Source organism: Hibiscus syriacus, unplaced genomic scaffold, assembly GCF_006381635.1.
Source record: "Hibiscus syriacus cultivar Baekdansim isolate YM2019G1 unplaced genomic scaffold, ASM638163v2 tig00113725_pilon, whole genome shotgun sequence".
NCBI lineage: Eukaryota > Viridiplantae > Streptophyta > Magnoliopsida > Malvales > Malvaceae > Hibiscus > Hibiscus syriacus.
In genome coordinates, this window is record NW_024063471.1 from 4336732 (window position 1) to 4356728 (window position 19997).

General features: G+C 34.0%; 1 protein-coding gene across 2 annotated transcripts; it reads right to left on the minus strand.

The window, feature by feature from the left end:
- Window positions 1–15004: 15004 nt before the first annotated feature.
- Window positions 15005–17842, minus strand: LOC120187514 (signal recognition particle 14 kDa protein-like). 2 transcript variants are annotated; one of them, XM_039191222.1, is made up of 4 exons: window positions 17472–17841; window positions 17089–17182; window positions 16656–16765; window positions 15005–15139 (listed from the first exon to the last, which is right to left on the minus strand). In XM_039191222.1, exons 1-4 carry the CDS (start codon window positions 17559–17561, stop codon window positions 15083–15085), a joined length of 351 nt encoding a protein of 116 aa, XP_039047153.1. In that variant the 5' UTR covers window positions 17562–17841; the 3' UTR covers window positions 15005–15082. The 2 variants fall into 2 exon arrangements, with proteins under 2 accessions (XP_039047153.1, XP_039047152.1); XM_039191221.1 differs by lacking the exon at window positions 15005–15139 and having other exon boundaries at window positions 16486–16765; window positions 17472–17842.
- Window positions 17843–19997: the final 2155 nt, after the last annotated feature.

Genomic DNA, 19997 nt, shown 5'->3' on the forward strand with positions numbered 1-19997 from the left:
AGGAAATTGTGCTTGTATCTTAAGAGAGAGAGCATCCATACGTGCAAGCATCTGCTGTTGAAACTCCATTTGTTGAGCTTCCAAAAAGTCTAAGCGATGATTCATCGCTTCGTTGTTAGCAATCAAATGGGATTCGATGGAAGCAAACCGTAGATCAAATGTCTCCAAAAACGAACAAAAATATGGAGGCACTTGATCCTTTTGTGGTGCCGATGCATTGTCGGGATCGTCAATGTCTTGAAATAATAATTGAAGCTCGGGATCATCATCTGTAGCCGGTGTCGGAGGAGGAGCACGAGAGGAGCTAGGAGCAGCTCGTGAAGAACTAGCTCCCGGAGTTGGCTTATTGGGTCGAAAGACCCAGAGACCAGTTTCCTCGTCATGTTTCCAATCAACTTTCTTCAATGAGGTGAGATTGATTTGGTTTTGGAGAGGAATGAGATTGTCAAGAGAGATGTTAAGACTGAGTTTGATAAAAAGGTTACTAAGTAGACACCCATAAACTAAAGTTTCAACATGTTTTGAAGGAATAATGTTTATGGTATCCACTAGCTCACTAAATATGATGTGTGGTAAATTTATTTTCTTCTTATTCTTGATACAGTGAATCCACCATAAATACCTAGTACGAAGAGTGGAGTACCTACCTCCAGATGGTCTAAACCACCAATAGATCATCAAATGAAGAAAACGATCGTGATGAGTACATAAGGTACTAACACTAGCATTAGGAATATAGGGATATTCCATAGTTTCTTTTTCATTGTATAAACCACTGTCATCTAGCCCAAATTGTGAAGCAATAGTCTCAGGATCAATATGAATATATTGTCCTAAAAGATAGGATCTAATTCCTATAGTCCCACATTGAGTCTGGTTTTGAATACATACCGCATTAGAGTAGAAAATGCGCACTAACTGATGATAGACGATAGGTTTTAAGGAAAACAATTTATCAAACTTCCATGTTTTGAGAATTGGAAGGTATTCGAAGTCAAAATCAATCATGGCTTGAACAGAAGGAATACGCTCTTCCCGGATTCTATAAGATTGGAAAGAATTTATGTACCTATGGTACAATTATTCTCTACGACGTTCAGGCATATTAAAACAGGCTCCTATAAGATTTGTAGGTGGAGTAGGAATGGGATTAGGAGGTTAGGTAGAACGACTAGAAGAGGTCCTATGGCGTTTAGGATTTGACATGGTTTAAGGAATCGGAATAAGGAATGTAACCTGTAATTTGAAACACATGTATGCATAATAATCAATCCCAAAACTCAATTGAGTCTGATATAATTCAAGGTTCTCTAAACCGAATCCTAATGGGCATAGTTTTGAAAAACTATTTAGAAAACAATGTTTGAAAATTATAATATGTATAGTTTTTCATGAAAACAACATAATTGAATCAAAAACATCAAATTTAAAAATTAAATTAAGATTTTCGAATTTTTTATATATTTTTTGAAAATTCAAAATTCATTGAAAATATGAGTTTTTGATGAAATTAGTTGTAAAATCTAGTTTGTAATCATCAAACAATCAATGCCCGATATAATGTTCATCCTAGAACTAATCTAAACTAGTTCTAAAATCAAAATATGATAAAATAGAGTTTTTTAGAAAAATACCTTGAAAATTTCGAATTGATGAGAATGAGAAGTTGTTTTGCATGATTTAATGATGGTAGCAGGACTTTGAGATGAAATGAGAATGAATTCCGAACAAAAAAGTTGATTTTGGAAGAACTTTGAGAGTGAGGAGAGGGAGAGGAGCGACGGCCGTGAGAGAGTTTTAAGAGTGTTTTGAGAAAATGAGGAAGAAATAAGGTTTTTATCCAAAAACCCAATGGATGCATCGATGCATGACCTTGTGCATCGATGCACACTCAAGGAGTGCATCGGTGCATCTTCATGATGTATCGATGCACATTCAAAAGGGATACATTGATGCACTGTTAAGTGTATCGATGCATTAAGCGCAAAAATGTCAAAAATCCGTTTTAAATACTTGAAAATGCTAAATTAATTAGCTATAGTGGTATTGACAACTCATATATTGAAAATTAATCATGTTCAATCAATCAAATTAATCCTTAAACTACATTTGATCATAAAATTAATTTTCACCAAAGAACATAAACCCCCTAACTAATAGCAAAGAATGCAATCAAAAATTATTATTATAAGCATTTTTCATTTATTCTTAAAAGTGCTAAAAATAGTTTAAACACTAAGTGAAGATAGGTCAGTTAAACCTAATTCTCTCCTAAGTGCCCAAAATCTTTCTTTGTCTAAAGGTTTTGTAAAGATATCCACTAATTGGTGCAAAATATCAACAAATTCTAGAACTACATCTTCCTTAGCGACATTGTCTCTAATGAAGTGATGTCTTATTTCAATGTGCTTAGTTTTAGAGTGTTGGATGGGATTTTTAGTGAGACAAATAGCACTAGTATTGCCACACTTGATAAGAATGGTACCTACTTCAATTCCATAATCAAAAACTTGTTGTTTCATCCATAAAACTTGTGCACAACAACTACCAGCTGAAATGTATTCTGCTTTAGTAGTAGATAATGCAACACAGTTTTGTTTCTTTAAAAACCAAGAAATCAGCATATTTCCAAGGAATTGACAAGTACAGGAGGTGTTTTTCCTACCTAATTTGCATCCTCCATAATCCACATCAGAGAAGGCATGCAAGCTAAAGCTAGAGTCTCTAGGATACCAAAGTCCTAAACTAGGAGTGTCCTTAAGGTATCTAAAGATTCTCTTAACAACTAGTAAATGTGATTCCTTAGGACATGATTGAAATCTAGCACATAAGCAAACACTAAACAAAATGTTCGGTCTACTTGTAGTTAAATAAAGCAAAGATCCAATCATTGACCTATATAATTTAACATCCACACATTTACCTCCTCATCTATGTCAAGCTTTGTTGATGAGCTCATTGGAGTGTCAGAGGTTTCCCATTTTCCAGTCCAAACTTCTTGAGCATATATTGACGTACTTAGATTGATTGATGAAGATGCCATCTTTTCTTGCTTGATTTGGAGTCCCAAGAAAAATGAGAGCTCCCCATCAGCTCATCTCGAATTCACTTTGCATTAGCTTAGAAAATTCTTGGCAAGAAAATTATTAGTAGAACCAAATATTATATCATCAACATAAATTGAATTACTAATAAATATTTACCTTTATGCTGTAAAAGCAATGTAGTGTCAACCTTCCCTTTTGGAAAACCTCTTTCAATTAAAAAATTTGACAATCTTTCATACCAAGCTCTAGGAGCTTGTTTTAAACCATAAAGCGTTTTTGTCAATTTAAGAACATGATCCAAAAATTTTGAATCTTCAAAACCTGGAGGTTGTTCCACATACACTTCTTCTTTTATAAAACCATTTAAAAATACACTTTTAACATCCATTTGATATAATTTAAATTCATGAAAACATGCAAATGCTAATAATATTCTTATTGCTTCCATCCTAGCTACGGGAGCGTATGTTTCATCATAGTCTATGTCTTCTTCTTGAGTATACCCTTGAGCAACAAGTCTAGCCTTGTTTCTCACTATATTACCATTTTCATCAAGCTTATTCCTAAATACCCATCTAGTACCTACAGTAGATTTATTACTAGGCCTTTCAACTAATGTCCAAACTTTACTTCTCTCAAATTGATTTAACTCTTCTTGCATAGCTATAATCCAATGTTCATCATTTAATGTTTCTTTAATATTCTTAGGCTTTATGCATGAAATAAATGCAATATAATTACAAATATTTCTAAGAGAAGATTGAGTTGATACCCCTTTTGATGGATCACCTACACCATCCTTGACATAGTTGTACTCTCTTGGGTAAGATACCTCCCTTTATTCAATGGTTGGATTCTCGAGAGGATCATGAGTTTCCTCATCTTTCGTTTCTTCATTTGATGATGGTTCTCCAACATCAGGTCTAACGTCATTTGTGTTTATAATACCTACATCATCATTTAAACAAGAATCCTTCCTCGGAAGGGGATTATCATCAAAAACAACATGTATAGACTCTTATACAACTAAGGTTCTTTTATTAAAAACTCGATAAGCTTTAGAATTTAAGGAATAACCCATAAAAATTCCTTCATCACTTTTAGCATCAAATTTGCCATGGTTTTCTTTACCGTTGTTTAAAACAAAACATTTACATCCAAAAGGATGCAAATAATAATGTTAGGCTTTTATTTTTGAAATTTCATATGGAGTTTTCTTTAAAATTGGCCTAATCATTACTCGATTTACAACATAACAAGCAGTATTTGTGGCTTTTGCCCAAAAATATTTTGGCAAATTATTTTCACAAAGCATGGTTCTAGCAATTTCTTCTAAAGTTCAATTTTTCCTCTCAACAACTACATTTTGTTGAGGGGTTCTAGGTGCTGAAAAATTATTGCTAATACCATTAGAGTTACAAAATTCAGTAAATCCAAGATTTTCAAATTCAGTGCCATGATCACTTCTAACACTAGTGAGAGAGTAACTTTTTTCGTTTTGGATTATTTTTGAAAAAAGTGATAAAAAGTTCTAATGCTTCATCTTTAGTACTTAAAAATAGAACCCAAGTATATCTAGAATAATCATCTACCAAGACAAATGCATATTGTTTTCCACCCAAGCTAGTAGACCTAGTTGGCCCAAAAAGATCTATATGGATCAATTGTAATACTCTACTAGTGGATACGTCATTAATGGATTTGAAAGAAACTCGCTTTTGTTTTCCTTTAGCACAAGCATCACAGATTTTATCATTATCAAATTTCAGTTTAGGCAACCTCTTACAAATCTCCTTGAATTAGCCGTTGCAAAACACTCATACTAGCAGTAGTCTCCTATGTCATAACCAACTATCATGCTCATCCTTTGCAACTAGGCTAATTAGTCATATCTATAGAATCTAAATTCACCATGTAAATGTTTCTTATTCTATGACCAACAAACATAATCTGATTAGATGCAATGTCAATAACTTTACAACCATTAGTTTCAAACATGACATTGAATCCCTTATTACAAAATTGACTAATACTCAAAAGATTATGCTTTAATCCATTCACATATAAAACATTCTTAATTTGTATGGAAGATGTATTACCTATAGTGTCTATACCTTCAATGTGACCTTTTGAGTTATCACCAAAAGTCACCTCTCCTCCATTTTGGCGTTGAGCTCTATGAACCGATTTTTGTCTCCGGTCATGTGTCTTGAGCATCCACTATCAAGGTACCATGAGTTTGAGTTTATTTCCCGTGCCTTGTAGCAATGCTCCTTTTCCTACAAACATAGTTAATTTTTGATTTTTGGTACCCAAATCTTTTGGGTCATATTCATTAGTTTCCAAAATCCTAGTCCCCTTAGGTATCCATTTGTGTAGAATATCCTTATCTTTAGCAGTAATGAGTTCTTTAGAAACCCATATACTTCTAACGATTTTTCCATTAGAGGTTCTTCGAGGACCTCTATGATTGTAGTTTCTAAAACTTTTTCTAACAAATTTGGTTTTTGAATTTTCTCCTTTTTCAAAACGTTTTGATCCAACTTTATCAAAAGAAGCTTTAAGATCATCAATTTCCTTTTGATGATCATCATTGACTTTTGAAAGTAAATTATGCATATAAGAATTTTTCTTTTCAAACTCTTCTAGTTTGATTTGCACATTTTTTATTTTACTTTCAAGATCATTGTTGGTCTTGGATATGAGATTATTTTTATTTTTCAATTTCGAAATATCATGTTTATATTTTAAAAATAATTTCTCATAATCCGAAGCCAACCCAGTATATTCCTCTAATAACTCTTCATAAGATAAATCATCTAAATCAAATGAGTTAGAGGTTACCTTAGAATCTTCCCCGAATGCCATCAAGCACAAGTTTGCTACTTCTTGTTCCTCTTCATCGGAACCTTCTTCATCACTCCATGTAGCCACATGAGCCTTGTGCTTATTCTTTGATTGACCCTTTCTCTTCAATTGTGGGCAATCATATTTGACATGCCCTGGCTTTTTGCATTCATAGCAAATGATCAGGTCCTTTTGTTCATTTTTGAAGCCTTCATTTCGTTTGAATTTTCTTCCTCGGTAAGGTCTCATCATTTTTCTGAAACGTTTGGCAAACAATTTCATTTCCTCGTCATCGTCATCTTCATCCGAATCACTCTCATTTTTTGTGGATTTGAGAGCAACTCCAATGTTTTTCTTCTTCACCTTCTCCTTTGGTGTCTCATCAATCTTATCGAGGTCCACCTCATCTTCAAGCATCATTTCATGAGTGAGGAGGAAACTAATTAGCTCTTCAAGAGTTAAGGACTTTAAGTTCTTAGCCTCGATGATTGCCATCTTCTTTTATTGCCACGATTTTGGAAGTGAGTAAACTAACTTCCATACAAGCTTTTCGTTTGAAATAATCTCTCCATATTATTTGAGACCATTGACAATCGTTGAAAATCTATCCGTCATAGCTTTGATATCTTCATTTGGTGTCATCCTGGAATTTTCATAGCTATGTGTTAGAAGACTAATTTTAGATTCTTTTACCTCGTCGGTGCCTTCATAAGTGACTTGCAGTTTATACCATATTTCTTTGGCGGTTGTACAAGATGAAACTCTTCCATATTCATCTGGTCCAAGAGCACAAAATATGATATGAATGGCTTTGGAGTTAAGCTGGAACATTCTTGTATCTCCTTCACTCCACAATCTTGGATGAGTGAGAGGCTTGATATATCCATCTTCTACAACATTCCATGCTCTCATGTCACTTGCTTGAATGAAATACATCATCATATTCTTCCAATAGGCATAGTTAGCTCCATTGAAGAAATGAGGCTTGTTGACGGGCATCGAATCGAGACCGAAGTCGAAGTTTGAAGTGAAGGCCATTGATACTTGATTATCGATGTAACTCTTCCCGAATCGACTCAAGAGTCGATTAAACCTTCAAATGAGTGAGGCTCTGATACCAATTGTTGAGTTAATCGATCGATGGAATTGACCAAGAGGGAGTGAATTGGCAATTGAATTTTTGGTGGAAGCTTTTGCAGAAAATTGAAAGTAATTGAACAAAGATTTAGAGTGGTTTGACTTTCTCAACCAAAGTCTACGTCCACTACCTTAGTTATCCACACTAAGGATTTTCTAACAAATTCACTAATTTGTTCTTTTTTCTAGGCCAAAGAGATAACCTTACAACTCCCTCAAGAATATACCCCAATTCTTGAGAACACTCTTTCTCAAAGAGAATATTACAAATTTGCAAACTTACAAGGAAATCCTCACAAGGTAGATTGTTTGCCAATTCTAGAACAAAGAAATAACACTAAAAATGAATACAATTGAGTACAAGTAGTGTTCTTGAAAGTAAAATGAATATTGAATGAAAAATAGGCTTGAAATGCTCAAACTTGAGGTTGATGCTTTCTCTTTGATTCTCTCTTAATCTTGATTCTTGTTGTTTCTTGTGTTGATCAATGGCTTCTAAGCTTGTTTAAATACTCCTTCAATTGATTCTGAATGTTGGGGATGATTAGTGGAGTTAATAGAGCCGTTTAAGTGTGAAAACAATTAATAAAATCAGTTAGGAGCGTCAGTGCATCGATGCATACACAAGGTGCATCAGGCATCAAGTGTAAAATTCAAATATTTTGACCGTTAGACCTTTAGTGCATCGGTGCACTAAGAGTGCATCGATGCATGGAGTGCATTCGATGTTTCAAAATAGCCTGAGTGCATCGATGCATGGACTGTGCATCGATGCATAAACTGCATTCGATGTTCAATTTATTCATTGGCGCATCAATGCATGGATTGGTGCATCGGTGCATCCCTTTGAAAAAATTGATTTAGGCTGATTTGGTTCAAAATACTTTGTGAAATTATTTCAAAAATATATTAAGATAAAACACAATTTTCACATTTAGTAAGGTTTGAAATTGTCTTGAAAGACTTGGAGTAATAATTTGATATTCAATTAATTGAATCGAATATACTTATAAAATTCTTTGTAAAATCTTAAAATTCATTTATACTTAGTTTGTTATATCAAAACATCAAAATGTTTTCAACAAATATATATAAACAACAAATATGCATTTAAATACATAAATAAAAATTATAGATATGTTAATACAAATATAATAATTAACAATTATAAGTATAAATGTAATAAACTAATTAGAATTAGGGGTAATTAATAATACAATGACTAAATTATTAGTAACAAATAAATTAACAGGGACTTAAATTGAAATAAAGCATAAATAACATAAACAATTACTAAATTGCTATAAAATGAAACAATGTATCAAAATTACAAAATAATAATATATATAAAAAACATGGAGATGGGACCTAAATGTAAAAACATGCTAAAGGTTCAAGGATTTAAAAGAGATTATTCATTTTTTTCCTAGAATATAATAAGCTAATAATCAAAATGAAAAATAACATAATAAGGACAAATATTTCTAATTAAAAATAAAATAAGCACACATAGGTGACCAAAATAGAAATTATCATGGAAAGTTTAGGTACCATAAAATAATTATAACCGAAACCTTAATTATATATGCTTCTTTTTTAGTTTCTTGCTCATCTGTAACGCTAATTTCCCAAAAAAAAAACTCCTCCCCTTTTTAAACTCAATCAACCCGCCTTATTTTCCTCATTCGGCGTCGTCTTCGCCAAAACCATGGTTTTCAGAATCGGACCGATCAGCGAACCGGTCGTGTTACCGATTCACTGGTTCAATCGGTCGAACCGGTCAGACCGTTCGAAAGAACCAGACGAAGTCATAATTAATTAATTATTTAAAAAATTAAATAAAAAATATTAAAAAAACATTTAATAAAAAATAATTTTTTATATCACAAGTTATATTCAAAGCAAGTTATAACATATATAAGTTAAAAACCATAAAATCAAGTGAAACAAAATGATTCAAATCAACTACAACATAATATTTAAGGTAAAACATATTAAATAATAAATATAATTATATAATTATAATAAAAAAATAAATTTGGACTAAAAAAACCATAACAAACGATATCGTTTGGTTAATTTTTTTTAAAAAAAATCTCACATGGCTAAGAAACATAGAAGAGCATCACAAAAGTCTAAAGAGTAAAAATATGAAAACAAAACAATCTCACATTACTAAGAAACATAGAAGATGATCTCGACTAACTTCTATAAATAATAGAGGTAATTTGCATTCAAAATCATGGAGCCTTTTGGTGAGCACAAAGCGAACTATTATTTCGCTTCAATCGAGCTTGAATTTCAGGCTTTAATCGAGCTTCTAAATTTTTTTTGAGTTCGAGCCTTTTTGAGTTCAAGTTTCAATATTATATTTCGAGTTCGAGTTAAACTTGATAATTTTTAGCTCGTTAGTTTTTTAATTAAGTTGAGCTTACTTTTAAAGTTTTCAAATTTGAGTCGAGCTCAGCAATACTCGAGTTCGACTCGACTCGTTTAACAAACGACGTCGTTTGATTTAAATTTTTTTTAAAAAAAAAACAGAACCGATTTTCAACCGGTTCACGATTCGATCCGATTTGATCTGATTCGAGCGGTTCACAGCCAGTTCATTAGTAACAGTTTAACCGGTATAGAATGAACCAGATCAGACAGTAGTTCCCAATTGAACCGACCAATCCGGTCCAATTTTCAAAACACTGGCCAAAATCATAAAACCGCCTGGCCGACCACCGTCCAACAGTAATCTCATATCAACGTAAACTCTTCGATTCCATCTCCTAAACTCGAATCTAAGATTAAAAATGCCTAAAACCAACTCTAAAGCCCCCCTTAAACTTTCGAGTTCTTACTCTGGCCATCATCGATCGCTCCGATTGTCACTCTTAATCCTTCTGTACCCAATCTAACCTCAAAATGGACCTCGAAACGACACATGCAAGCCTAGAAAAAGATAAAGGGTCCTCCACTTTTCGATTTCTCCTCCCCGATGACAACTCCGACGAAGATTTCAAACGCCAAAGGTAAACTTCTCACCTTCCCTCTTTTTAGTTTCAAAATCTTGCTAAAAAAGGAATAAATATGATTTTTTTTTTACCTTGAAAATGCTTTGTTTTGTGCTGTTGGGTTGTTGATCGAAAGAAATGGGGAATGATGTGTTGCTTGAATTGCTTGTGTAAAAATGAAACTGAAAAGGTTGGCATTCTATTGATTTCGAATGAAAATACGAGGAAAGTCCCCTATTGTTACTTTGCTTGATTCTCGAATATGGGGAAAAAAGACTCCTGCTTTACATTCTTGTTTGGGTTTTATAGGAACCCAGTCAAAAAATCTTGGAAAAAAATTCAAGAAAATGTCCTCTGATTTTCTACAAATATTCTTGATTTTTGTTTTGCATAAGGAATCTGTTGAAGTTTTTTTGGGGTTGAGTTGGCAAGGGTTTGTTGAAGAAGGGGGGCCACCTGGTTGCTTTTGGAATGCTAATCTGACGTGAAGTGCTTGGGAAACTTTCGGAAGCAGTGGGAGAGATTGCTGAGGACTTGGTGGCGCTAGTCACACATGTTGGGGCGTTTAGGGTTGAAACCCTAATTTTTGTGGTGGCTAGACGTGGGTCATTTAAATTTGGGCCTATAGATAGAATTTAGAATTTATTTGGGTTTGTTGTAATCGGGTAGAAATTTAGGTTGATTGGGTCTCCATTTGGGTCATATGAAACGGGTTAAGATAATGATTAAATTTTGGTTAAATGTAATGGGTTATTTGATGATGGATTTGTTTGTAATGTGCACATTTGGACCTTTGGGTTTATAAATGGACATTTATTTTGGTATATTAATGGACTTTTTATTTTGATTTAGTTTTAAATGGAAAAGTTTAAAAAATCTATAGACTTCCAATTCTAGTCATCAAATTCAAATGAATTCCACTAAGCTAAAACAAGCCTCTAATGCCACCAATGCCACTCGAATTAGCGCACAAACCCTCTTAAACAAGTCTTTGATCATTTTCCATTCAATTTGAATTATTCGAACAAAATTAGGTTATTACAATTTATAACCTCTAAATTGTTGAATTTCTGCAATATGTCTGTCTGAGATCCTCTTTGTACCAAATAATCTCTATCCTAATTTTTTTTTGTTTTTGTTTGGGATCCTTTACGAAAGGTAATATCCCCATCTTAGTTTCTGATATCTGCATGAGATACTCTACGGAGGGTAATATCCTCATCCTGATTTCTATATTCTACTTTGGGTATTTGTATGGAGTGTAATTTCCCCATCATGTTTATGAAAAAAGGTAAGATTGTGTGAATTTTCTGTTGTAATATTCTGATAATGGATAATTGGTTTATTGTTGCATGAGTTTTAATTTGTATTTTATGTCATATCAGAATTATTTATGATTGTTATCGATATACGTTACATTTAGAGGACACACTCAGCTCTATAAACTTATTTTATTAGTTCGTCTTTTTTCATATCCTTTGAACTTTAGGGTTTTGATTAGTACTTAGAAGATCAATTGTTAGCTCATTTCGTGAGATGTCGTATGGACATTTTCATACCTTGAATTAATTTTACGATTTTCTATTAGATTTGGTTGTTTTTACATATTTGGGATTTTGAGACATTATGTTTCCTTATGGGACTTTAGAACTATTTTTAACAAGTATTATTTTTATTGGAATTTGTATTTTACTATTGAGTTACACATGTGACAACATGTTGTAAGTTAAATCTGTTTTGGGTTTTAATTTTGCTAAAAATCTTAGAGAAATACATGTTTTCAATTAATTCAATCTAAAGTGATCTCCAAAATTTGATCATAACATCTCAAGGGTCCATTTGTTTCACTGAAAACGTTTTTCGGAAAATGAAATCTGTAAAATGAATTACATTTATGGAAAACATTTTCCAGAAAACATTTTCTAGTATTTGGATGGTACATTGTAAAATGTTTGACACTGTTTGGTTAATTTTTCTGAAAACAGTTTTCATAATCTGTTTTTAATAAAGGAACATACATATTCGATATGTTTTATTTTATATTTTTTAAGGTTCATTTTTATATATAATTTTTATAAAATTTGTATTTTTATAAGTACGACAAACTAAATTTTTAGATAATACTAATAATTTATGTTGATGTGTATAAATACACTATTTTAGTTTAAAATCTTCATGATGCTTATTCATTGTATTTTTAGAAATGAATTTCAACGTATAATTAATATTATGTAGGTTTATTTGAAAAAATTAATAATTGATTAAAAATATATTAAAAGTTTTAAAATATGTAGGTTTATTAATAGTACACCACATTAAAACAACAATAGTGCATAACTTCTCAAAAATATTATAAGAATTATTTCAGAATATAACAATTTCTCAAAAACAACAAATAAAAGTCTTAAAAGAACAAAAAATGTACTGAACATTTCATTAACCAAATCATCACATTCAAGATCCAACATCACATCAGATGATCTATATTTTGCAAGAGTCTCCAAAATTACAACTCCCCTTCCAAATGATGGACCACTAGTATCGCTCAATCCATTGAAAGTTCCAACAATCAAGCTAAAAATATTCTGAAAGCATGCCACAAATCAATCACCAGAAGTTCAGTTGAAAATTTATTACTTTCTAAGAAAATCAAGACCAATCGCTCCACTAACTAAGAACGACCATGCACCTGAACTCAGTGGATCTTCTTCTTCGACATCAGTTGTCAGTGACGCATCTTCTTCTTCGACGAAGATCTTTATGCCTTGGTTTTCCGATTCACGCAAGCATCTCATCGCCAATACATCTTCTTTTCATTGGGCTTGCTGTATTCTTGCGAACAAAACATTTTTTCCTACCTTCCAGACCCGTGGCCTTACTTCGTGTTTTTAGTTTTTGACCGGACATCTACGGAGTTCATCTGTCTTCAGGTTCAAGATCTACCTGTTGGACTCTATTCATTACCTCCACCCTTCTTTTTTCGCTGGCAGTAACAACCTCCATCGTCGGGCGCAACCATGATAGTTCCGTATAGTCCCTGGGTTGTTTAACTTTATTAGTTTTTCTTCATGCCGGGTGCTGGAATCCCTCCCTTCTGTCCAGCAGAGATCGAAGGGCCAAACTCCTCCATCTTCTGCATCCGCGCTTTCTCCCCCATCTCTCCCTTCTCATCATGACGAGGTTCGTACTATCTTCATTATGGGTCTGCCTGTAGATGTCAAAGAGAGAGAGCTGTAGAATCTTCCGAGATGGTTTCCAGGTTTTGAAGATTCTATAAGGGAGGAAAGCCTAAGGGTTTCGCTCTCTTCTCAAATGCAGATTTTGCAGTTGCTGCCAAGGATGCTCTTCAGAAAATGGTTTTTGATTCTAAGTTGAAGTCCCTCTTGCACATTGAGATGGCTAGGAAGTATCTTGTTGTTAAAAAAGGTATAATTAATAATTTTGATGCTCTTGTTCCTTCAGTACTGTCATTGCCAAATCTAGCCTCTTTAGCATCTCCAAGTATTCATGTGCCTGTTAAAACTGGGTGTTGCGACGAAAAGTCTGCAATTGATGGTGTCTACGAGGGAACCAGGGAATCTACCACAAAGGAGTGCAATGTTGATAAGTCTGGATGTTACATGTTTTTTGTTGAAAATTTACCAGAGAATATCCATTAGAAAAGGTTTGGATCTTTATTTTGCTCCCATGGTCGGGTTCTTGATGCTTTTATTCCAAATAAAAGAAATACAAAAGGAGTTCGCTTTGGTTTCATTCGCTTTGCTACCAAGGAGTGCGATCTCAAAAATGAATGGCTCTTTTTATCGATGGTAGCAAAATTGGTGTTTCTTTTGCTAAATTCAAACCTCGTCACTCTTATTGGAGAAAGTCTTCCACAGGTGTTCTCCACAAGTCCGGGATGGAAGATGATTCAAGAAAGAATCATTATAAAGTTGAAGGTGTTATTGATGAAGAAAAACTTCAGGTGTTGAGTAATTGTCTAGTGGGGTGGTGTAAAAACTTCATCAAAATCAGTCATCTCGCTAGAAAAATGCATATGAAGGGCCTCACTGGCTTCTCCTTAATGAGAGCTGCTGGAAATGCAGTATTAATAATTTTCGAAGACTCTGGTTCATTGAGAAGTGTGAAGAACGATAAATCAGAGACTCTTGCAGAGTGGTTCTCCATAATCGAAGCTTGGTTAGAGAGTTTGGTATTGGAGTGTCGCCGAGTATGGTTAGTTTGCGAGGGTGTGTTCCATTTCAAGCATGGAATTGGAATACTTTCAAGAATATTGCTGATAGTTGGGGTCAGTTACTAGCAATCGATGAAAGCTGTCAGTCATCATCATCTTTTGATCGGGCAAAAATTCAAGTCCTCGCAAAGGCTGGTGCGAGAATTGATGCGACGTTGGAATTGAAGGTTGGTGACAACTTCTTCAAGATCATGGTGCATGAGATAGAGCCTTCATTCAAGCCAAACTCTTGGGCTCCTGAAGAAGACGAATCTCATTAGATCTCGTCTTTCTATTTGTGGTTTGATTTAGTTTATATGGTTGCAGGTGTTGCTTTTCTTTTGTATTATGTTCTGTTGCGTTGTTTAAATACTACTTGTTGGAGGTGTAATTAGAAATAAGGTGATTCGACTGTGACTTTGGTTGAGGTTATATGAGGTTAAGGTGTTTGTTGTAATGGTGTATATCACCATAGGAGGATATTTCGTGTAATCCTTTGTATTGGGTATTATTATTAATAAACTTTGAGGTACTCTTTTCTTCATTCCAATGTTCGTTAACATACTTCTTAGTATGTGAACGAATACGAAGGGAGTTTTTAATGAGACCTCCAACTTCTATAAAAAAAAAAGAAAAAGAAAATCAAGACCAAAAATAATAAACCTTCATGAAAGAAAAAAGCACCTTTAGAATATCATCACTATAAGGCGCTTCAGGCGCAATTATCCGAGTTATCTCACAAATACAGGTTATAACTAGAAGTTTGGCTTCCTGATCTTGATGATTCAGCAGTTCTGGCTTGATAATTGCATTAATCAGAGGCTGCATTGATTCCACTATTGATGATGGTGGAGAATGGTCAATCTCAGAGAGACATGTAGCAGCTTAGCTTGCTGCGGATTAGACGGAAAACATTCATGATATATGCCAAATAACCAAATTAAAAGACTACAACTGATTTTGATACACATAATATATATGAATTCACAAGTTCAATCATCTAACAGATGAACAAGATTCATGAAGTAATACATATTACCATAGACCCGACTGTCCAAGCACATAGGTCTGATGCTAGATGTGTGTAAGTAAAATGATAAAGAACATGTGAAATAAACAAGAATAAAAGAAAATATAGGAAAACATCTTTACTACCATTAAGAATTATCAACCAATGCATGGGTCGTATCATGCCTTTAAATAGTTTGGAAAAATTAAATGCACAATCAGTGATTCAAACAAACTCAAAAGATAAAAATATCTAAGCTTTTCACTAAACCACCAATAAATTTGAGTCCATAAAATAAAAGAACTACCATCTTTCATGAATAACAAGATATCTCTTCATGTCATAACAAGTTCACCATTAGAGATTCCAAGCACCATGTGAGACCAAAATAAAACCAATCCATATTCGAAAAAATATCTTTGGTCTATGTTTGGATAATACAAGAATTCTTTAAATAGCTAGTTGCTATTGATTGAGTAAACTAACTACTCCATTGACAGACATTTGTTTTATGAAGGAAACTTAATCATTCACAAACAGAAGGAACAAAACAATGATGTTTAGTCAAGTTCACTGTTGAGCAACGGGCATTTGAGTTTGCAAAAAGTAATTCAATGTAACAGAAAATGAATCAAGGGAGGGGTGAGAGTAAGACAACATTTTACATGGATTGACATTGGTAAAGATTAGTTAGCTTCCATAGAGCATTTTAAGGATAAAACCCACAAGCTAACAGAAGGTAGAAATTTAATTAATGTAGTCAATTGAACTAATTCCAAATCTAGGTTGACTTCTTTTCAAGGTTGATTATGTTTCACCACAATACCCCTTAAAGCCCTTCGCAAACCATGATGACAATTCCAAACTATAAGGCCAGACCCACAGCACACATTTTTTGCCTTGTTACATAAAACGAGTGATTGGTGGTGTAATCCATGAAAGGCACCAAAACCAAAGATTTACGGCATACTTATGTTCTTGAAGTATGGAGGTTATCGATCATTAAAATTGTAGGGGGAAAGTCAAACACAGTCCAGGTCCCGAGGCTAGCACATTGCAGCTTGTTTAGGTCCTGGTTCACTGCCTAGAAGAACCATAATGTTTGAAGATACAACTACTGGGACAAGAATAATAGAACATTCTAATACGGTAACTAATAGCTTGAATTAACTCAAAAGAACAGTTAACCCAAATATTATATCATGTAGCAAATTAAGGGCATACAATTCAAGTGGAAACTCAAGTTGGCAGGAAGTATGAGTGTGGGTAGCATACCACAACAAATACTCATAGACTCACTCAACCAATGCATTCACCTCGCCAGGTCAAATTTTCATAAAAAACAAGTGTTTTATCCATTTAACCAAAAAAAAAAAAACACAAAGGAAAAAGGGACATACCGAAGTAGAAATTGTCTTTTTTGCATTGGTAACACGAGTAAGGCATCGATATTTGATGGGTTGTTGAGCAGCCTTCAGTTTGTTCCTTTGAACCTTCGACTTCAAAGATGCTAATGAAGATGGAAAACTAAATGCATTAATGAAAATCTAATATAGAAAATATCCAAGAAAAATAATGCCATGGTTGGAAACATGAATTTCAAAATTTATATCTGAATTCCATTTGTAACATAAATTGAATTCCACGGTTGGAAACATAAAATTCAAAATTCAGATTTCAAAACAGAACATGCATACATTATGTGTAAATTGCAGAGATCCAACATGATTGCCATAAATTTCAGTCTTACAAATATCAATCCTATTTCTGAAATCCAAATCCACTGTTTGAAATTCAAGCTCCCAAAACCTAAAGAAATCGAGAAATTCGTACATCGTTTAAAAGTAACCCAAACAGAGCCGGTCTCAGTGCTTCGCTCAAACATGCTCGTAAGTTCATTAAGAAAAGGGTCTGGCTGTAGAAGAACCTTAACGAAAAACAAAAAAAAAAATCAGCATAAATCATATCAATAAGATCAAATGCCCAAGAAATAAAAACGAACATAAATAACGAAATTACAGCAAATCAAAACCACCAAACATATATACTAAGAGGGGAAAAAGCTAAACAGAATTCAAAAGCGAATAATAACCTTTATGATTATGCAAATGCCTAAAAAATGTTCTTCAATTTGTTGAATTCAAAGAGAGAGAGAGAGAAACGAAAGCCCATAACATTAAATAAACGAAAAAGGATTAAAAGGGATGAGGAATTACCATGATTAGGTGAATGACGCCCTTGGCGGATGAAGGAGATTCCAACTTGGATCCCAGCTCCATGAGCCGCTCTTCCAGCTTCTCCACCATTTGCTATCAGTAATTTCTGTTCGCAAGGCAAAGCAGCAGCAGCAGCTTCGTCTCCTGCTCACTCTCGCTATGTAGCTTTCAGTATCAGTTGAATGAGTCGCGGACTCAATAAGATGAGAGATAGAAAACAAAGAGGGGAAAAGGGGTTTTGTTTTTTATGGCACTTGCTCTCGCCCCGCCTCTGGGTTTCGGGTTTGAGGCTTTAGAAAGGTCACTGGATCGATCGAAATTCAATGTGGAGGAAGGGAAGATGAAGGAAAATGACTTACCTTTCTCAAACGGTAAGTCATTTTACGGTAGAAAAGGAGTTTTACGTTGACCGTAACACTAAATCCATTTCTTATTTTGCGGGAATCAAATACGAAAAAAAGGGAAAATATTCAGTAAAATCCCCCCTCCCAACTAAACAGACCTTAAATAGAATTTATAGAAATTATATTTAATGGTATTATAGAAATGACCATCCAGCTCAGTTGGTAGAGCACAAGGTTCTTAATCATAATTTGGAAGTCTCCCACAGAAGTTGCTCTCAACCTGGCGTTGGGGCAGCCTACTATATTACCTCCCCTATCCCATTACATATGGGAATAAGGGTCAGCTAATTTTTTATATTTAATGGTATTAGAGTACATGTTTAACTCTTAGACTATATTACCCGTAAAATTTATATTGTTTTGTTAAATAATTTTTGCATGCATAGAAAATGTTTTGAGTTTGGAAAATATTTTCTAAAATATATTCTAAGTGTAAATTTTGATAATATTTTAATCTTATATGTTTTCAAATATGGAATTTATATACGAATTACTTTGATTCGAAACTCTAGTACCAAATTTGACTTTAGCTTCTGTTTATATTTCATCTCAAACTCAGTAGATAGTATGCCACCCCATAGAGATCGACATCCTTCTACACCATCTCATAGAGGTAGTAGCGTTCGAGGACGTGGAGGTCGAGCGATTGTTATTGATATGGATCCTCCTGCTCCTAAGGTTGAGACTTATGAGGGGCGTACTCAAGCTTCTAATTCTTCTTATCTGACAGAGAATGTGTATGTCACTGAGAGCAGAACTACGAGTGATATAGATGTTGTTGTTATTGGTCGAGTAATGTTACACTTACTTTAGAGATCAACTGGAGTTAAGCTTGAGGATACTGCCATTACTATATCATTGGTTATGTTGCGTAATGGAGTAGAGTATTTCAAAGGGCTCACTCGAGCATCTCGTCTATTGGAGAGTACTGGATTGAGGAGATCAAGTGTCTTATCAATGTGATGAATTATGCTAAGGGACATAGACTTTAGGTAGTCATTTCGTTGCTAAAAGATGATGCCCTGAGTTGGTGGGATTCAATTATGACTACTCTAGTTGATCAACTGACTTATGAGTATATCCATAGAGTCTTTTGGAGTCGATTTATTGGAAATTGTTATCTAAAAGAAGGAAAATAAGAAATCATGGATTTGAAGTAGAGTAATATGACAATTTAGGATTATGAGTTAGAGTTTCTACATGTCAGTAAGTATGCCACTAGACTAATCATTGTTGAGGTATATAAGTGTTTATGGTTTGAGAATGGTCTACACGTTAAAATTTGTAGTAGGATAGCTACTCATCATGAGCGAGACTTTGTTAAGCTCGTGGATCGAGTTAAAATTGTCAAGGAGATAAAAAATCTTAGTATGGAACAACGCAATCACAAATAGAAGCAATCAGGTTTTGATAGTCCTTCTAGTTCTTCCGTTCATCCTACAAGCGATTGAAGGATGATACTTCGATATATGAATCTAGATCTAGACTTAATGATTCTTCTTGTGGTGGTCAAAGAGGAAGGGTGTTTCTTCTACACATCGAGTTATTCCTACTTGTACGTTATGTAGTCGGCAGCATGATGGAGAGTGTCGTAGGAAGTTAGAGGCATGTTTCAGGTGTGATTTTATTGAGCATTTTTTGAGGGATTATCCGCTGCCTGCTTCGACATATCAGACTCCAACTCATTCTCAAAGACCATCTCAGACACCGAGGGGTCGTAGCTAGAGCAGGCTTGCATCATTTGGATTTACACTAGGTTCTTCGATTAGGGGGTGATATGTCGAGTGTAAAGGTTATGTGAGGTTAGAGACTAGACAACCTACCATTGTTTATGATACGAAACGTAGTGAAGATCGTGATGAGTCAGATGTCATTACAAATACTTTTTACCGTTCATTCTGTTCATTATTTGTATTGCTTGATGGTGGGTCTACACGTTCATACGTTGTAAGTTTTGTTATTGGGAAGATTGAATTTCAATATTAAACCATCTAGAGTCTTAAATATCACTTTATTAAGTTTTATGATACCCTAAATTACTAGATACTTCACTTAACATTTCAATTTAACAATATTTAACATTTAATTACGTCAACGTGTACTTTTTAACACATAATACAAT